Source organism: Pelobates fuscus, chromosome 9 (genome assembly GCF_036172605.1).
Source record: "Pelobates fuscus isolate aPelFus1 chromosome 9, aPelFus1.pri, whole genome shotgun sequence".
NCBI lineage: Eukaryota > Metazoa > Chordata > Amphibia > Anura > Pelobatidae > Pelobates > Pelobates fuscus.
In genome coordinates this window covers 165,462,751-165,485,065 of record NC_086325.1, presented here as the reverse complement: position 1 = coordinate 165,485,065, position 22,315 = coordinate 165,462,751, and the positions used below count along the sequence as shown (strand labels likewise).

General features: G+C 45.5%; 1 protein-coding gene across 2 annotated transcripts in view; it reads left to right on the top strand.

Moving 5' to 3' along the window:
• The first annotated feature begins 11,311 nt into the window (after positions 1 to 11,311).
• FBXW5 (F-box and WD repeat domain containing 5) overlaps positions 11,312 to 22,315 on the top strand; it is a 30,845-nt gene continuing 19,841 nt past the window's right edge. The window contains exons 1-2 of one of the 2 annotated variants that reach the window (XM_063432991.1): positions 11,312 to 11,388; positions 22,074 to 22,295. In XM_063432991.1, coding sequence (XP_063289061.1) covers positions 22,103 to 22,295 — 193 coding nt within the window. In that variant the 5' untranslated portion in view covers positions 11,312 to 11,388; positions 22,074 to 22,102. Of the gene's footprint in view, positions 11,389 to 16,293; positions 16,315 to 22,073; positions 22,296 to 22,315 lie in introns of those variants that run through there. The other variant, XM_063432992.1, reaches the window with a different exon arrangement.

The following is a 22,315-nucleotide window of genomic DNA, read 5'->3' as shown; positions in this document are numbered from 1 at the left end:
AGTATTATTGCTGTGGAGCTCTGTTATACACCTAGACACATTACTGGGAGTATTCTTGCTGTGGAGCTCTGTTACACACCCAGACACATTACTGGGAGTATTATTGCTGTGGAGCTCTGTTATACACTCAGACACATTACTGGGAGTATTATTGCTGTGGAGCTCTGTTACACACCCAGATACATTACTGGGAGTATTATTGCTGTGGAGTTCTGTTATACACTCAGACACATTACTGGGAGTATTATTGCTGTGGAGCTCTGTTACACACCCAGACACATTACTGGGAGTATTATTGCTGTGGAGTTCTGTTACACACTCAGGCACATTACTGGGAGCATTATTGCTGTGGCGCTCTGTTATACACTCAGACACATTACTGGGAGTATTATTGCTGTGGAGCTCTGTTATACGCACAGACACATTACTGGGAGTATTATTGCTGTGGAGCTCTGTTATACACTCAGACACATTACTGGGAGTATTATTGCTGTGGAGCTCTGTTATACACTCAGACACATTACTGGGAGTATTATTACTGTGGAGCTCTGTTATACACTCAGACACATTACTGGGAGTATTATTGCTGTGGAGCTCTGTTATACACTCAGACACATTACTGGGAGTATTATTGCTGTGGAGCTCTGTGATACACTCAGACACATTACTGGGATTATTATTGCTGTGGAGCTCTGTTATACACTCAGACACATTACTGGGCGTATTATTGCTGTGGAGCTCTGTTATACACTCAGACACATTACTGGGAGTATTATTGCTGTGGAGCTCTGTTATACACTCAGACACATTACTGGGAGTATTATTGCTGTGGAGCTCTGTTATACACTCAGACACATTACTGGGAGTATTATTGCTGTGGGGCTCTGTTATACACTCAGACACATTACTGGGAGTATTATTGCTGTGGGGATCTGTTATACACTCAGACACATTACTGGGAGTATTATTGCTGTGGAGCTCTGTTATACACTCAGACACATTACTGGGAGTATTATTGCTGTGGAGCTCTGTTATACACCCAGACACATTACTGGGAGTATTATTGCTGTGGGGCTCTGTTATACACTCAGACACATTACTGGGAGTATTATTGCTGTGGGGCTCTGTTATACACTCAGACACATTACTGGGAGTATTATTGCTGTGGAGCTCTGTTATACACTCAGACACATTACTGGGAGTATTATTGCTGTGGAGCTCTGTTATACACTCAGACACATTACTGGGAGTATTATTGCTGTGGAGCTCTGTTATACACTCAGACACATTACTGGGAGTATTATTGCTGTGGAGCTCTGTGATACACTCAGACACATTACTGGGAGTATTATTACTGTGGAGCTCTGTTATACACTCAGACACATTACTGGGAGTATTATTGCTGTGGAGCTCTGTTATTCACTCAGACACATTACTGGGGGTATTATTACTGTGGAGCTCTGTTATACACTCAGACACATTACTGGGAGTATTATTGCTGTGGAGCTCTGTTATACACTCAGACACATTACTGGGAGTATTATTGCGGTGGAGCTCTGTTATACACTCAGACACATTACTGGGAGTATTATTGCTGTGGAGCTCTGTTATACACCCAGACACATTACTGGGAGTATTATTGCTGTGGGGCTCTGTTATACACTCAGACACATTACTGGGAGTATTATTGCTGTGGGGCTCTGTTATACACTCAGACACATTACTGGGAGTATTATTGCTGTGGAGCTCTGTTATACACTCAGACACATTACTGGGAGTATTATTGCTGTGGAGCTCTGTTATACACTCAGACACATTACTGGGAGTATTATTGCTGTGGAGCTCTGTTATACACTCAGACACATTACTGGGAGTATTATTGCTGTGGAGCTCTGTTATACACTCAGACACATTACTGGGAGTATTATTACTGTGGAGCTCTGTTATACACTCAGACACATTACTGGGAGTATTATTGCTGTGGAGCTCTGTTATACACTCAGACACATTACTGGGAGTATTATTGCTGTGGAGCTCTGTGATACACTCAGACACATTACTGGGAGTATTATTGCTGTGGAGCTCTGTGATACACTCAGACACATTACTGGGAGTATTATTGCTGTGGAGCTCTGTTATACACTCAGACACATTACTGGGAGTATTATTGATGTGGAGCTCTGTTATACACACAGACACATTACTGGGAGTATTATTGCTGTGGAGCTCTGTTATACACTCAGACACATTACTGGGAGTATTATTGCTGTGGGGCTCTGTTATACACTCAGACACATTACTGGGAGTTTTATTGCTGTGGAGCTCTGTTATACACTCAGACACATTACTGGGAGTATTATTGCAGTAGAGCTCTGTTATACACCCAGACACATTACTGGGAGTATTATTGCTGTGGAGCTCTGTGATAAACTCAGACACATTACTGGGAGTATTATTGCTGTGGGGCTCTGTTATACACTCAGACACATTACTGGGAGTATTATTGCTGTGGAGCTCTGTTATACACTCAGACACATTACTGGGAGTATTATTGCTGTGGAGCTCTGTGATACACTCAGACACATTACTGGGAGTATTATTGCTGTGGGGCTCTGTTATACACTCAGACACATTACTGGGAGTGTTATTACTGTGGAGCTCTGTTATACACTCAGACACATTACTGGGAGTATTATTGCTGTGGAGCTCTGTTATACACTCAGACACATTACTGGGAGTATTATTGCTGTGGGGCTCTGTTATACACTCAGACACATTACTGGGAGTATTATTGCTGTGGAGCTCTGTTATACACTCAGACACATTACTGGGAGTATTATTGCCGTAGAGCTCTGTGATACACTCAGACACATTACTGGGAGTATTATTGCTGTGGAGCTCTGTTATACACTCAGACACATTACTGGGAGTGTTATTACTGTGGAGCTCTGTTATACACTCAGACACATTACTGGTAGTATTATTGCTGTGGAGCTCTGTTATACACTCAGACACATTACTGGGAGTATTATTGCTGTGGAGCTCTGTTATACACTCAGACACATTACTGGGAGTATTATTGCTGTGGAATTCTGTTATACACTCAGACACATTACTGGGAGTATTATTGCTGTGGGGCTCTGTTATACACTCAGACACATTACTGGGAGTATTATTGCTGTGGGGCTCTGTTATACACTCAGACACATTACTGGGAGTATTATTGCTGTGGAATTCTGTTATACACTCAGACACATTACTGGGAGTATTATTGCTGTGGAATTCTGTTATACACTCAGACACATTACTGGGAGTATTATTGCTGTGGGGCTCTGTTATACACTCAGACACATTACTGGGAGTATTATTGCTGTGGAGCTCTGTTATATACTCAGACACATTACTGGGAGTATTATTGCTGTGGAGCTCTGTTATACACTCAGACACATTACTTGGAGTATTATTGCTGTGGAGCTCTGTTATACACTGACACATTACTGGGAGTATTATTGCTGTGGAGCTCTGTTATACACTCAGACACATTACTGGGAGTATTATTGCTGTGGAGCTCTGTTATATACTCAGACACATTACTGGGAGTATTATTGCTGTGGAGCTCTGTTATACACTCAGACACATTACTTGGAGTATTATTGCTGTGGAGCTCTGTTATACACTGACACATTACTGGGAGTATTATTGCTGTGGAGCTCTGTTATACACTCAGACACATTACTGGGAGTATTATTGCTGTGGAGCTCTGTTATACACTCAGACACATTACTGGGAGTATTATTACTGTGGAGCTCTGTTATACACTCAGACACATTACTGGGAGTATTATTGCTGTGGAGCTCTGTTATACACTCAGACACATTACTGGGAGTATTATTGCTGTGGAGCTCTGTGATACACTCAGACACATTACTGGGATTATTATTGCTGTGGAGCTCTGTTATACACTCAGACACATTACTGGGCGTATTATTGCTGTGGAGCTCTGTTATACACTCAGACACATTACTGGGAGTATTATTGCTGTGGAGCTCTGTTATACACTCAGACACATTACTGGGAGTATTATTGCTGTGGAGCTCTGTTATACACTCAGACACATTACTGGGAGTATTATTGCTGTGGGGCTCTGTTATACACTCAGACACATTACTGGGAGTATTATTGCTGTGGGGATCTGTTATACACTCAGACACATTACTGGGAGTATTATTGCTGTGGAGCTCTGTTATACACTCAGACACATTACTGGGAGTATTATTGCTGTGGAGCTCTGTTATACACCCAGACACATTACTGGGAGTATTATTGCTGTGGGGCTCTGTTATACACTCAGACACATTACTGGGAGTATTATTGCTGTGGGGCTCTGTTATACACTCAGACACATTACTGGGAGTATTATTGCTGTGGAGCTCTGTTATACACTCAGACACATTACTGGGAGTATTATTGCTGTGGAGCTCTGTTATACACTCAGACACATTACTGGGAGTATTATTGCTGTGGAGCTCTGTTATACACTCAGACACATTACTGGGAGTATTATTGCTGTGGAGCTCTGTGATACACTCAGACACATTACTGGGAGTATTATTACTGTGGAGCTCTGTTATACACTCAGACACATTACTGGGAGTATTATTGCTGTGGAGCTCTGTTATTCACTCAGACACATTACTGGGGGTATTATTACTGTGGAGCTCTGTTATACACTCAGACACATTACTGGGAGTATTATTGCTGTGGAGCTCTGTTATACACTCAGACACATTACTGGGAGTATTATTGCGGTGGAGCTCTGTTATACACTCAGACACATTACTGGGAGTATTATTGCTGTGGAGCTCTGTTATACACCCAGACACATTACTGGGAGTATTATTGCTGTGGGGCTCTGTTATACACTCAGACACATTACTGGGAGTATTATTGCTGTGGGGCTCTGTTATACACTCAGACACATTACTGGGAGTATTATTGCTGTGGAGCTCTGTTATACACTCAGACACATTACTGGGAGTATTATTGCTGTGGAGCTCTGTTATACACTCAGACACATTACTGGGAGTATTATTGCTGTGGAGCTCTGTTATACACTCAGACACATTACTGGGAGTATTATTGCTGTGGAGCTCTGTTATACACTCAGACACATTACTGGGAGTATTATTACTGTGGAGCTCTGTTATACACTCAGACACATTACTGGGAGTATTATTGCTGTGGAGCTCTGTTATACACTCAGACACATTACTGGGAGTATTATTGCTGTGGAGCTCTGTGATACACTCAGACACATTACTGGGAGTATTATTGCTGTGGAGCTCTGTGATACACTCAGACACATTACTGGGAGTATTATTGCTGTGGAGCTCTGTTATACACTCAGACACATTACTGGGAGTATTATTGATGTGGAGCTCTGTTATACACACAGACACATTACTGGGAGTATTATTGCTGTGGAGCTCTGTTATACACTCAGACACATTACTGGGAGTATTATTGCTGTGGGGCTCTGTTATACACTCAGACACATTACTGGGAGTTTTATTGCTGTGGAGCTCTGTTATACACTCAGACACATTACTGGGAGTATTATTGCAGTAGAGCTCTGTTATACACCCAGACACATTACTGGGAGTATTATTGCTGTGGAGCTCTGTGATAAACTCAGACACATTACTGGGAGTATTATTGCTGTGGGGCTCTGTTATACACTCAGACACATTACTGGGAGTATTATTGCTGTGGAGCTCTGTTATACACTCAGACACATTACTGGGAGTATTATTGCTGTGGAGCTCTGTGATACACTCAGACACATTACTGGGAGTATTATTGCTGTGGGGCTCTGTTATACACTCAGACACATTACTGGGAGTGTTATTACTGTGGAGCTCTGTTATACACTCAGACACATTACTGGGAGTATTATTGCTGTGGAGCTCTGTTATACACTCAGACACATTACTGGGAGTATTATTGCTGTGGGGCTCTGTTATACACTCAGACACATTACTGGGAGTATTATTGCTGTGGGGCTCTGTTATACACTCAGACACATTACTGGGAGTATTATTGCTGTGGAGCTCTGTTATACACTCAGACACATTACTGGGAGTATTATTGCCGTAGAGCTCTGTGATACACTCAGACACATTACTGGGAGTATTATTGCTGTGGAGCTCTGTTATACACTCAGACACATTACTGGGAGTATTATTGCTGTGGAGCTCTGTTATACACTCAGACACATTACTGGGAGTATTATTGCTGTGGAGCTCTGTGATACACTCAGACACATTACTGGGAGTATTATTGCTGTGGGGCTCTGTTATACACTCAGACACATTACTGGGAGTGTTATTACTGTGGAGCTCTGTTATACACTCAGACACATTACTGGGAGTATTATTGCTGTGGAGCTCTGTTATACACTCAGACACATTACTGGGAGTATTATTGCTGTGGGGCTCTGTTATACACTCAGACACATTACTGGGAGTATTATTGCTGTGGGGCTCTGTTATACACTCAGACACATTACTGGGAGTATTATTGCTGTGGAATTCTGTTATACACTCAGACACATTACTGGGAGTATTATTGCTGTGGGGCTCTGTGATACACTCAGACACATTACTGGGAGTATTATTGCTGTGGAGCTCTGTTATACACTCAGACACATTACTGGGAGTGTTATTACTGTGGAGCTCTGTTATACACTCAGACACATTACTGGTAGTATTATTGCTGTGGAGCTCTGTTATACACTCAGACACATTACTGGGAGTATTATTGCTGTGGAGCTCTGTTATACACTCAGACACATTACTGGGAGTATTATTGCTGTGGAATTCTGTTATACACTCAGACACATTACTGGGAGTATTATTGCTGTGGGGCTCTGTTATACACTCAGACACATTACTGGGAGTATTATTGCTGTGGGGCTCTGTTATACACTCAGACACATTACTGGGAGTATTATTGCTGTGGAATTCTGTTATACACTCAGACACATTACTGGGAGTATTATTGCTGTGGAATTCTGTTATACACTCAGACACATTACTGGGAGTATTATTGCTGTGGGGCTCTGTTATACACTCAGACACATTACTGGGAGTATTATTGCTGTGGAGCTCTGTTATATACTCAGACACATTACTGGGAGTATTATTGCTGTGGAGCTCTGTTATACACTCAGACACATTACTTGGAGTATTATTGCTGTGGAGCTCTGTTATACACTGACACATTACTGGGAGTATTATTGCTGTGGAGCTCTGTTATACACTCAGACACATTACTGGGAGTATTATTGCTGTGGAGCTCTGTTATATACTCAGACACATTACTGGGAGTATTATTGCTGTGGAGCTCTGTTATACACTCAGACACATTACTTGGAGTATTATTGCTGTGGAGCTCTGTTATACACTGACACATTACTGGGAGTATTATTGCTGTGGAGCTCTGTTATACACTCAGACACATTACTGGGAGTATTATTGCTGTGGAGCTCTGTTATACACTCAGACACATTACTGGGAGTATTATTACTGTGGAGCTCTGTTATACACTCAGACACATTACTGGGAGTATTATTGCTGTGGAGCTCTGTTATACACTCAGACACATTACTGGGAGTATTATTGCTGTGGAGCTCTGTGATACACTCAGACACATTACTGGGATTATTATTGCTGTGGAGCTCTGTTATACACTCAGACACATTACTGGGCGTATTATTGCTGTGGAGCTCTGTTATACACTCAGACACATTACTGGGAGTATTATTGCTGTGGAGCTCTGTTATACACTCAGACACATTACTGGGAGTATTATTGCTGTGGAGCTCTGTTATACACTCAGACACATTACTGGGAGTATTATTGCTGTGGGGCTCTGTTATACACTCAGACACATTACTGGGAGTATTATTGCTGTGGGGATCTGTTATACACTCAGACACATTACTGGGAGTATTATTGCTGTGGAGCTCTGTTATACACTCAGACACATTACTGGGAGTATTATTGCTGTGGAGCTCTGTTATACACCCAGACACATTACTGGGAGTATTATTGCTGTGGGGCTCTGTTATACACTCAGACACATTACTGGGAGTATTATTGCTGTGGGGCTCTGTTATACACTCAGACACATTACTGGGAGTATTATTGCTGTGGAGCTCTGTTATACACTCAGACACATTACTGGGAGTATTATTGCTGTGGAGCTCTGTTATACACTCAGACACATTACTGGGAGTATTATTGCTGTGGAGCTCTGTTATACACTCAGACACATTACTGGGAGTATTATTGCTGTGGAGCTCTGTGATACACTCAGACACATTACTGGGAGTATTATTACTGTGGAGCTCTGTTATACACTCAGACACATTACTGGGAGTATTATTGCTGTGGAGCTCTGTTATTCACTCAGACACATTACTGGGGGTATTATTACTGTGGAGCTCTGTTATACACTCAGACACATTACTGGGAGTATTATTGCTGTGGAGCTCTGTTATACACTCAGACACATTACTGGGAGTATTATTGCGGTGGAGCTCTGTTATACACTCAGACACATTACTGGGAGTATTATTGCTGTGGAGCTCTGTTATACACCCAGACACATTACTGGGAGTATTATTGCTGTGGGGCTCTGTTATACACTCAGACACATTACTGGGAGTATTATTGCTGTGGGGCTCTGTTATACACTCAGACACATTACTGGGAGTATTATTGCTGTGGAGCTCTGTTATACACTCAGACACATTACTGGGAGTATTATTGCTGTGGAGCTCTGTTATACACTCAGACACATTACTGGGAGTATTATTGCTGTGGAGCTCTGTTATACACTCAGACACATTACTGGGAGTATTATTGCTGTGGAGCTCTGTTATACACTCAGACACATTACTGGGAGTATTATTACTGTGGAGCTCTGTTATACACTCAGACACATTACTGGGAGTATTATTGCTGTGGAGCTCTGTTATACACTCAGACACATTACTGGGAGTATTATTGCTGTGGAGCTCTGTGATACACTCAGACACATTACTGGGAGTATTATTGCTGTGGAGCTCTGTGATACACTCAGACACATTACTGGGAGTATTATTGCTGTGGAGCTCTGTTATACACTCAGACACATTACTGGGAGTATTATTGATGTGGAGCTCTGTTATACACACAGACACATTACTGGGAGTATTATTGCTGTGGAGCTCTGTTATACACTCAGACACATTACTGGGAGTATTATTGCTGTGGGGCTCTGTTATACACTCAGACACATTACTGGGAGTTTTATTGCTGTGGAGCTCTGTTATACACTCAGACACATTACTGGGAGTATTATTGCAGTAGAGCTCTGTTATACACCCAGACACATTACTGGGAGTATTATTGCTGTGGAGCTCTGTGATAAACTCAGACACATTACTGGGAGTATTATTGCTGTGGGGCTCTGTTATACACTCAGACACATTACTGGGAGTATTATTGCTGTGGAGCTCTGTTATACACTCAGACACATTACTGGGAGTATTATTGCTGTGGAGCTCTGTGATACACTCAGACACATTACTGGGAGTATTATTGCTGTGGGGCTCTGTTATACACTCAGACACATTACTGGGAGTGTTATTACTGTGGAGCTCTGTTATACACTCAGACACATTACTGGGAGTATTATTGCTGTGGAGCTCTGTTATACACTCAGACACATTACTGGGAGTATTATTGCTGTGGGGCTCTGTTATACACTCAGACACATTACTGGGAGTATTATTGCTGTGGGGCTCTGTTATACACTCAGACACATTACTGGGAGTATTATTGCTGTGGAGCTCTGTTATACACTCAGACACATTACTGGGAGTATTATTGCCGTAGAGCTCTGTGATACACTCAGACACATTACTGGGAGTATTATTGCTGTGGAGCTCTGTTATACACTCAGACACATTACTGGGAGTGTTATTACTGTGGAGCTCTGTTATACACTCAGACACATTACTGGTAGTATTATTGCTGTGGAGCTCTGTTATACACTCAGACACATTACTGGGAGTATTATTGCTGTGGAGCTCTGTTATACACTCAGACACATTACTGGGAGTATTATTGCTGTGGAATTCTGTTATACACTCAGACACATTACTGGGAGTATTATTGCTGTGGGGCTCTGTTATACACTCAGACACATTACTGGGAGTATTATTGCTGTGGGGCTCTGTTATACACTCAGACACATTACTGGGAGTATTATTGCTGTGGAATTCTGTTATACACTCAGACACATTACTGGGAGTATTATTGCTGTGGAATTCTGTTATACACTCAGACACATTACTGGGAGTATTATTGCTGTGGGGCTCTGTTATACACTCAGACACATTACTGGGAGTATTATTGCTGTGGAGCTCTGTTATATACTCAGACACATTACTGGGAGTATTATTGCTGTGGAGCTCTGTTATACACTCAGACACATTACTTGGAGTATTATTGCTGTGGAGCTCTGTTATACACTGACACATTACTGGGAGTATTATTGCTGTGGAGCTCTGTTATACACTCAGACACATTACTGGGAGTATTATTGCTGTGGAGCTCTGTTATACACTCAGACACATTACTGGGAGTATTATTGCTGTGGAGCTCTGTTATATACTCAGACACATTACTGGGAGTATTATTGCTGTGGAGCTCTGTTATACACTCAGACACATTACTGGGAGTATTATTGCTGTGGAGCTCTGTTATACACTCAGACACATTACTGGGAGTATTATTGCTGTGGAGCTCTGTTATACACACAGACACATTACTGGGAGTATTATTACTGTGGAGCTCTGTTATACACTCAGACACATTACTGGGAGTATTATTGCTGTGGAGCTCTGTTATATACTCAGACACATTACTGGGAGTATTATTGCTGTGGAGCTCTGTTATACATTTAGACACATTACTGGGAGTATTGTTGCTGTGGAGCTCTGTTATACACTCAGACACATTACTGGGAGGATTATTGCTGTGGAGCTCTGTTATACACTCAGACACATTACTTGGAGTATTATTGCTGTGGAGCTCTGTTATACACTCAGACACATTACTGGGAGTATTATTGCTGTGGAGCTCTGTCTCTCCCCCCCTGGTTCCCTCCCTCCCCCCAGACTGGACTCTCTCCCCCCCCCCCCGGTTCCTCTCTGCCCATAAACAGCTGTGTTTTCAGTCTCCTTTACCATAGAGACGTGGTGGAGACAGACCGTCCTCCGGGACCATAGAGAGAGGAAGCTCGGAGGATAGAAGGGAAGCTGATGCGGAAGTGAAGGTGAGCTCTGGAGCTGGGGCAGTTTAATGGAGGGAGGGGCAGCAAGGCTGGGGTAACATGGGCACTGTGTGTCCTGGGGATATAATAATATCTAATATACAGTGTGACCGGCCGGGAAATAACCCCTACACCCAGAAAGCCACCCCACAGTGACAGTATACAGAGACAGCAACCAAGGAGACAGTGACAGTATACAGAGACAGCAACAATGGGGACAGTGACAGTATACAGAGACAGCAACATTGGGGACAGTGACAGTATACAGAGACAGCAACAATGGGGACAGTGACAGTATACAGAGACAGCAACAATGGGGACAGTGACAGTATACAGAGACAGCAACAATGGGGACAGTGACAGTATACAGAGACAGCAACAATGGGAACAGTGACAGCATACAGAGACAGCAACAATGGGGACAGTGACAGTATACAGAGACAGCAACAATGGGGACAGTGACAGTATACAGAGACAGCAACAATGGGGACAGTGACAGTATACAGAGACAGCAACAATGGGGACAGTGACAGTATACAGAGACAGGGCAACAATGGGGACAGTATACAGAGACAGCAACAATGGGGACAGTATACAGAGACAGCAACAATGGGGACAGTGACAGTATACAGAGACAGCAACAATGGGGACAGTGACAGTATACAGAGACAGGGCAACAATGGGGACAGTATACAGAGACAGCAACAATGGGGACAGTATACAGAGACAGCAACAATGGGGACAGTGACAGTATACAGAGACAGCAACAATGGGGACAGTGACAGTATACAGATACAGGAACAATGGGGACAGTGACAGTATACAGAGACAGGGCAACAATGGGGACAGTGACAGTATACAGATACAGCAACAATGGGGACAGTGACAGTATACAGAGACAGAGCAACAATGGGGACAGTGACAGTATACAGAGACAGGGCAACAATGGGGACAGTGACAGTATACAGAGACAGCAACAATGGGGACAGTGACAGTATACAGAGACAGCAACAATGGGGACAGTGACCGTATACAGAGACAGCAACAATGGGGACAGTGACCGTATACAGAGACAGCAACAATGGGGACAGTGACCGTATACCGCAACAATGGGGACAGTGACCGTATACCGCAACAATGGGGACAGTGACAGTATACAGAGACAGCAACAATGGGGACAGTGACAGTATACAGAGACAGCAACAATGGGGACAGTGACAGTATACAGAGACAGCAACAATGGGGACAGTGACAGTATACAGAGACAGCAACAATGGGGACAGTGACCATATACAGAGACAGCAACAATGGGGACAGTGACCATATACAGAAACAGCAACAATTGGGACAGTGACAGTATACAGAGACAGCAACAATGGGGACAGTGACAGTATACAGAGACAGCAACAATGGGGACAGTGACAGTATACAGAGACAGCAACAATGGGAACAGTGACAGTATACAGAGACAGCAACAATGGGGACAGTGACAGTATAGGGAGACAGCAACAATGGGGACAGTGACAGTATACAGAGACAGCAACAATGGGGACAGTGACCGTATACAGAGACAGCAACAATGGGGACAGTGACAGTATACAGAGACAGCATCAATGGGGACAGTGACAGTATACAGATACAGCAACAATGGGGACAGTGACAGTATACAGAGACAGCAACAATAGGGACAGTGACAGTATACAGAGACAGCAACAATGGGGACAGTGACAGTATACAGATACAGCAACAATGGGGACAGTGACAGTATACAGAGACAGAGCAACAATGGGGACAGTGACAGTATACAGAGACAGAGCAACAATGGGGACAGTGACAGTATACAGAGACAGAGCAACAATGGGGACAGTGACAGTATACAGAGACAGGGCAACAATGGGGACATTGACAGTATACAGAGACAGCAACAATGGGGACAGTGACAGTATACAGAGACAGCAACAATGGGGACAGTGACCGTATACAGAGACAGCAACAATGGGGACAGTGACCGTATACAGAAGCAGCAACAATGGGGACAGTGACAGTATACAGAGACAGCAACAATGGGGACAGTGACAGTATACAGAGACAGCAACAATGGGGACAGTGACAGTATACAGAGACAGCAACAATGGGGACAGTGACATTATACAGAGACAGCAACAATGGGGACAGTGACAGTATACAGAGACAGCAACAATGGGGACAGTGACCGTATACAGAGACAGCAACAATGGGGACAGTGACCGTATACAGAGACAGCAACAATGGGGACAGTGACCGTATACAGAGACAGCAACAATGGGGACAGTGACAGTATACAGAGACAGCAACAATGGGGACAGTGACAGTATATAGAGACAGCAACAATGGTGACAGTATACAGAGACAGCAACAATGGGGACAGTGACAGTATACAGAGACAGCAACAATGGGGACAGTGACAGTATACAGAGACAGCAACAATGGGGACAGTGACAGTATACAGAGACAGCAACAATGGGGACAGTGACAGTATACAGAGACAGCAACAATGGGGACAGTGACAGTATACAGAGACAGGGAAACAATGGGAACAGTGACAGTATACAGAGACAGCAACAATGGGGACAGTGACAGTATACAGAGACAGCAACAATGGGGACAGTGACAGTATACAGAGACAGCAACAATGGGGACAGTGACAGTATACAGAGACAGCAACAATGGGGACAGTGACAGTATACAGAGACAGCAACAATGGGGACAGTGACAGTATACAGAGACAGCAACAATGGGGACAGTGACAGTATACAGAGACAGCAACAATGGAGACAGTGACAGTATACAGAGACAGCAACAATGGGGACAGTATACAGAGACAGCAACAATGGGGACAGTGACAGTATACAGAGACCGCAACAATGGGGACAGTGACAGTATACAGAGACCGCAACAATGGGGACAGTGACAGTATACAGAGACAGCAACAATGGGGACAGTGACAGTATACAGAGACAGCAACAATGGGGACAGTGACCGTATACAGAGACAGGGCAACAATGGGGACAGTATACAGAGACAGGGCTACAATGGGGACAATATACAGAGAGAGAGGCAACAATGGGACAATATACAGAGAGAGGGGCACCAATGGGGACAGTGACAGTATACAGAGACAGGGCTCCAATGGAGACAATATACAGAGATGACAACAATGGGGACAGTGACAGTATACTGAAAGGACAACAATGGGGACAATATACAGAGACAGGGCAACAATGGGGACAATATACAGAGACAGGGCAACAATGGGGACAATATACAGAGACAGGGCAACAATGGGGACAATATACAGAGACAGGGCAACAATGGGGACAATATACAGAGACAGGGCAACAATGGGGACAGTATACAGAGAGAGAGGCAACAATGGGGACAATATACAGAGACGGGGGCAACAATGGGGACAGTATACAGAGACAGGGCAGCAATAGAGACAATATACATAGAGAGGGTAAACAATGGGTACAGTATACAGAGACAGGGCAACAATAGGAACAATATACAGAGCAAGGGGCAACAATGGGAACAGTATACAGAGAGAGGGGCAACAACAGGGACTTGCTTATTTTGTAATTCGCATATGTTCCACTGTAATAAAATGACCTTAACTTCTAAATGACCATAATCTTAATACCTATTTTAATCATAAACCCAAAGGTTCACCACTTCTAATACCAGTTCTGCAGGATGTCATTACGCCCTAAGTGCATTAAAGCCCATTATGGTGAGGGCGTAATGACACGTCCTTAAGGGATTATTTGAGCTTTACTCACACAGATGAGGATTCTTAAATTAAACAGACTGTGCAATAAAGGAAGTGTAAACATTAGATGACTCATTACAGGAAATCTTTAGGGAGACTGTGTAGGTCACAGCCCGGGGGGTGTGGCTAAGGCTGCATGAACAAAGTGATTTCATTCCTAAATGGCAGAGAATTGAGCTGTGAGACTGCGGGAACTTTATCTATAAACCAAAACTGCTTCAGTATGGTAACTTTGTTTTGGTGCTTAAAGTATTCCTTTAATTTAAGGCACAGGAAATGCTCCAAACTCTGGACCTCCGTTAATAAAACATGTTTGATAATAAAACCTTCAACCTTCACAACGACCCTGATTAAATAATTATAACCGCTCCAGTCCCCAGCTTTAATGACTTGTATTTATAGGGCACTGGCAGACTAATTCACTAAAGTGAGGATTCAGGGGGGAATTTTAAGTTCATTGTCAGACTGGCTGAGCTGTAAATAGTATTTATGTCAGATATGCTTTAACCCCTTAAGGACACATGACATGTATGACATGTCATGATTCCCTTTTATTCCAGAAGTTTGGTCCTTAAGGGGTTAACTTGCCCTTAAATATAAAATTCATTTTTAATTCAATTTGAATTCTCACTTTAGTTAATAAGCCTGTACGTTGTTTTCTAGAACGTCAGGGAGATAAACCAAAATGGTTTACACTGCTCTATGGAGAGTTTTAAATGTTACTCTTAAATATCAGCCCTGAAAATGGAGAAAATCCAAAATAAAGTCTGACACGTCTAGCCATACTCCTGGATGAACTCTTGTTGATATCGTTGGGGGTGTATTTCGCTAAATGTTCCATTGTTTGTGTTATCTTTTAAATATTAAAACTATAATAAAAATTGATTAATGATAAAAGCAAAACATGCATCTTCATCGGCACGGCTCCTGAAAATGGAACACGGCCACTTATATACCACTAAATGGTGAGATCAGCTCGCCCGAGCGCTCTGATTGGCTCATTACTATCAGACTGTTCCTCCGGACATTGATTGGTTGTCCTTTTTAATTTATGTTCAATATTCATCCAAACAAGAGGGCAGCACGGACAAAGCAATGCATTGCTCTGTGGCACTGAAAGGGTGAATGTAGCGAGTGTTTACCCATTAACATCGTCCCATGATGCTTTTCAGAGCTGTACCTAATGTGTATGAACACCATCCACCAGCTGTTTATTTAATGGGTTTTATTCAGCCAATTCATTAAATTACCAGGAGAATGACTGACTATCCAGGGCTGGTTATTTAAATGGAAATATGATCATAAAACCACTGAGGGCATTTTGTTTCTTTCATGAGAATAATATAAACCCACCCAGTATAACTAACTGAACACTCCAATCACCATAACCCCTGCAATGCTCTGTTGTGGCTATAGTGCCAAGAGTGCAGATGACGCCAATATAAACCCACCCAGTATAACTAACTGTAACCTAACCTACACAGTGCATCTAACGTGTGTGGGAGCCTGGAGTGTCCCTTTAATAATATAAACCCACTCATTATAACTAACTGTACCCTAACCTACACAGTGCATCTAACGTGTGTGGGAGCCTGGAGTGTCCCTTTAATAATATAAACCCACCCAGTATAACTAACTGTAACCTAACCTACACAGTGCACCTACCGTGTATGGGAGCCTGGAGTGTCCCTTTAATAATATAAACCCACCCAGTATAACTAACTGTAACCTAACCTACACAGTGCATCTAACGTGTGTGGGAACCTGGAGTATCCCTTTAATAATCTAAACGCACCCAGTATAACTAACCTACACAGTGCATCTAACGTGTGTGGGAGCCTGGAGTGTCCCTTTAATAATATAAACCCACCCAGTATAACTGTAACCTAACCTACACAGTGCACCTAATGTGTGTGGGAGCCTGGAGTGTCCCTTTAATAATATAAACCCACCCAGTATAACTAACTGTAACCTAACCTACACAGTGCATCTAACGTGTGTGGGAGCCTGGAGTGTCCCTTTAATAATATAAACCCACTCATTATAACTAACTGTAACCTAACCTACACAGTGCATCTAACGTGTGTGGGATCCTGGAGTGTCCCTTTAATAATACAAACCCAGCCAGTATAACTAACTGTACCCTAACCTACACAGTGCATCTAACGTGTGTGGGAGCCTGGAGTGTCCCTTTAATAATATAAACCCACCCAGTATAACTAACTGTAACCTAACCTACACAGTGCACCTACCGTGTATGGGAGCCTGGAGTGTCCCTTTAATAATATAAACCCACCCAGTATAACTAACTGTAACCTAACCTACACAGTGCATCTAACGTGTGTGGGAACCTGGAGTATCCCTTTAATAATCTAAACGCACCCAGTATAACTAACCTACACAGTGCATCTAACGTGTGTGGGAGCCTGGAGTGTCCCTTTAATAATATAAACCCACCCAGTATAACTGTAACCTAACCTACACAGTGCACCTAATGTGTGTGGGAGCCTGGAGTGTCCCTTTAATAATATAAACCCACCCAGTATAACTAACTGTAACCTAACCTACACAGTGCATCTAACGTGTGTGGGAGCATGGAGTGTCCCTTTAATAATATAAACCCACCCAGTATAACTGTAACCTAACCTACACAGTGCACCTAACGTGTGTGGGAACCTGGAGTATCCCTTTAATAATCTAAACGCACCCAGTATAACTAACCTACACAGTGCATCTAACGTGTGTGGGAACCTGGAGTATCCCTTTAATAATCTAAACGCACCCAGTATAACTAACCTACACAGTGCATCTAACGTGTGTGGGAGCCTGGAGTGTCCCTTTAATAATATAAACCCACCCAGTATAACTGTAACCTAACCTACACAGTGCACCTAATGTGTGTGGGAGCCTGGAGTGTCCCTTTAATAATATAAACCCACCCAGTATAACTAACTGTAACCTAACCTACACAGTGCATCTAACGTGTGTGGGAGCATGGAGTGTCCCTTTAATAATATAAACCCACCCAGTATAACTGTAACCTAACCTACACAGTGCACCTAACGTGTGTGGGAACCTGGAGTATCCCTTTAATAATCTAAACGCACCCAGTATAACTAACCTACACAGTGCATCTAACGTGTGTGGGAACCTGGAGTATCCCTTTAATAATCTAAACGCACCCAGTATAACTAACCTACACAGTGCATCTAACGTGTGTGGGAGCCTGGAGTGTCCCTTTAATAATATAAACCCACCCAGTATAACTGTAACCTAACCTACACAGTGCACCTTATGTGTGTGGGAGCCTGGAGTGTCCCTTTAATAATATAAACCCACCCAGTATAACTAACTGTAACCTAACCTACACAGTGCATCTAACGTGTGTGGGAGCATGGAGTGTCCCTTTAATAATATAAACCCACCCAGTATAACTAACTGTAACCTAACCTACACAGTGCACCTAACGTGTGTGGGAGCCTGGAGTGTCCCTTTAATAACATAAACCCACCCAGTATAACTAACTGTAACCTAACCTACACAGTGCACCTAACGTGTGTGTGAGCCTGGAGTGTCCCTTTAATAATATAAACCCACCCAGTATAACTAACTGTAACCTAACCTACACAGTGCACAGTGGCGGCTCTAGACTTGGCGAGGCCTTAGGCGAAACTCATAGATGAGGCCCCCACTAACACCATTATTGGAAAAAAATAGCAGTTGACTTGTGTGTGTATAAGAAGCTGTAGATATATTGAAGAGGGAGCTTGCAGCACTGGATATAAAGAGCTAGTCTTTGTATACATTGTTGCGTTGTCTACCTGTGTGTGCCTGAGAGTGTGTGTCTGGCAGTGAGTATCTCTATCTATGTATCTGTATGTATGTTTCTCTGAGCATGTGTATGTTTGTGTACTGCCTGTGGCCTTTGGCATTAAGTTCATGATGAAGCTATGTTTTATGACAGTGTGTAGAATGATTGCCTTCAGGGGGTGACAGGGTGAGTAAAGGGGTACTTGTGGCAGGGTGAGTGTAAAAGAGCAGGAGGGTGCCAGAGTGCGGAGAGTGGTGCCCGTGTGTTTAGAGGGAGAGATAGTGTGTATGGAGGGGGGTGACAGTGTGTGCGTAGAGAGGTGACAGAGTGTGTGGGGAAAATGACATAGTGTGAGGGGGTGACATAGTGTAGGGAGGAGGCGACAGAGTGTGAGGGGGGGGTGACAGGGTGAGAGGTAGGTTGACGGTGTGTGCGGAGAGAGGTTACAGAGTGTGTGGGGAAAATTACATAGTGTGAGGAGGGTGACAGAGTGTGAGGAGGGTGACAGAGTGTGAGGAGGGTGACAGAGTGTGAGGGGGTGACAGAGTGTGAGGGGGTGACAGAGTGTAGGGGGGTCGACAAAGTGTAGAGGGGTGACAGAGTGAGAGGGAGGGTGACAGAGTGAGAGGGAGGGTGACAGAGTGAGAGGGAGGGTGACAGAGTGGTGGGGAGTGACTGGGTAAGGTGACAGAGTAAGGGGTGTGACATAGTGTGGGGGGTCACAGGGTGGGTGACAGAGTAAGAGGTGGGGTGACAGGGTGAGAGGGGGTGACAGGTGGGGTGGCAGGGTGAGTGACAGGGTCCGATGTGGGGTGAGAGGGGGAGGCAGGGTGAGGTGGGCGACAGGTGGGGTGGCAGGGTGAGAGGGGGTGACAGGGTGAGACAGTATTAGGGGGTGACAGTGTGGGGGTCACAGGGTGGGTGACCGAGTAAGAGGTGGGGTGAGAGGGTGAGATGTGGGGTGACAGGTGGGGTGGCAGGGTGAGGGGGTGGCAGAGTGAGCGGATGACAGGGTGAGAGGGAGTGAGGGATGACAGGTGGGGTGGAAGGAGGATGACAGAATGAGAGGTGGGGTGACAGGGTGAGGGGGTGACAGGTGGGGTGGCAGGGTGAGAGGGGGGTGACAGGGTGAGGTGACAGAGTGAGAGGGGAATGATAGGGCAGGGTGAGAGGTGGGGTGGCAGGGTGAGAGGGGGTGACAGGTGGAGTGGCAGGGTGAGAGGCGGGTGATAGGGTGAGAGGGGGGTGACAGGTGGGGTGGCAGGGTGAGAAGGGGTGACAGGTGGGGTGGCAGGGTGAGAGGTGGGTGACAGGGTGAGGGGGTGGCAGGGTGAGAGAGGGGTAAGATGGGGTGACATGGTGAGAGGAGCTGACAGGGTGATGGGGGGGTGACAGGTGGGGTGGCAGGGTAAGAGGGGGTGACAGGTGGGGTGGCAGCGTGAGAGGGGGGTGACAGGTTGGGTGGCAGGGTGACAGGGTGAGAGGGGGTGACAGGTGGGGTGGAAGGGTGAGATGGGGGTGACAGGTGGGGTGGCAGGGTGAGGGGGGGTGACAGGGTGAGGGGGGGTGACAGGGTGAGGGGGGGTGACAGGGTGAGGGGGGGTGACAGGGTGAGGAGGGGGTGACAGGGTGAGGAGGGGGTGACAGGGTGAGGAGGGGGTGACAGGGTGAGGAGGGGGTGACAGGGTGAGGGGGGTGACAGGGTGAGGAGGGGGTGACAGGGTGAAGTGGCAGGGTGAGGGGGGTGACAGGGTGAGGGGGTGACAGGGTGAAGTGGGGTGACAGGGTGAGGAGGGGGTGACAGGGTGAAGTGGCAGGGTGAGGGGTGGTGACAGGGTGAGGGGGGGTGACGGGGTGACGAGGGGGGTGAGGAGGGGTGACAGGGTGAGGAGGGGGTGACAGGGTGAAGTGGCAGGGTGAGAGGGGTGACAGGGTGAGGGGGGATGACAGGGTGAGGGGGGATGACAGGGTGAGGAGGGGCTGACAGGGTGAAGTGGTAGGGTGAGGGGGGTGACAGGGTGAGGGGGGTGACAGGGTGAGGGGGGTGACAGGGTGAGGAGGGGGTGACAGGGTGAAGTGGCAGGGTGAGGGGGTGGCAGGGTAAAGAGGGGGTGACAGGGTGAAGTGGCAGGGTGAGGGGGGTGCCTGGGTGAGGGGGTGACAGGGTGAGGGGGGTGACAGGGTAAAGAGGGGGTGACAGGGTGAAGTGGCAGGGTGAGGGGGGTGGCAGGGTGAGGGGGGTGGCAGGGTGAGGGGGGTGACAGGGTGAGGGGGGTGACAGGGTGAGTGGGGGTGACAGGGTGAAGTGGCAGGGTGAGAGGGGTAACAGGGTGAGGAGGGGGTGACAGATTTAGGGGGGGTGACAGATTTAGGGGGGGTGACAGGTTTAGGGGGGTGACAGGTTTAGGGGGGGGTGACAGGGTGAGAGGGGGTCAAAATCTACCTTTTCCCTGGTGGTCCGGTGGGGTCAATCTGTCCCTGGTGGTCCAGTGTCCTGGATGGCTCCCTGGTGGTCCAGTGGGCTTTCCGGTCTGCAGCTCCGCCGGATGCAGAGCTGCAGACCACGTGGGGAATGTCTCGCGATCTCCATTCAGAACGTTGCCGTGGTAACCCGCGGCAACGTTCTGATTGGCTGGAGATCGCGAGACCTCAGTCTGCAGCTCACACCCGGCGGAGCTGGAGACTGAGGCTGGCTCTCTCCCCGGGCGGCCTGACAGGAGGGGCCTCGCACCCGGCGGCATACCGGGCAAGCCGCCGGGCCCCCTCCTGTGTCGGGTCCTCGGTCATAGACCGAGAACCCGACATGTCAGTCTGCCCTCCGGCGATTTAGGCGGCCGCGAGGCCTTAGGCGGCCGCCTAAATCGCCTAATTAGAGAGCCGCCTCTGACAGTGCATCTAACGTGTGTGGGAGCCTGGAGTGTCCCTTTAATAATATAAACCCACCCAGTATAACTAAGGCTGTATTTAATGTAATGGCTTTTATTTATTTTAGAAAGCAGGAAAATTATGACCCAATAGATTGAAATGATGGTCTAAGTGTGCTGGATTCTGTTATTTTATATTTTTTAGGACAGAGTGGAAGGTGACAGAATGACACAATGGATGATTGCAGCTCCTTCCTACTCCCTGACAGTATCCTCTACCAGATCTTTCTAAGCTTGGGCCCTGCAGACTTGCTCTCAGCCGGACTGGTGTGCCAACGCTGGTATGCCGTGTCCCGCGATGACTTTCTGTGGAAAGAGTTATTTTTTAAGTTCTATAAGGTGCAGAGACACATTCAGCGATACCCAGGTAAGTGTGTGATCAAACTG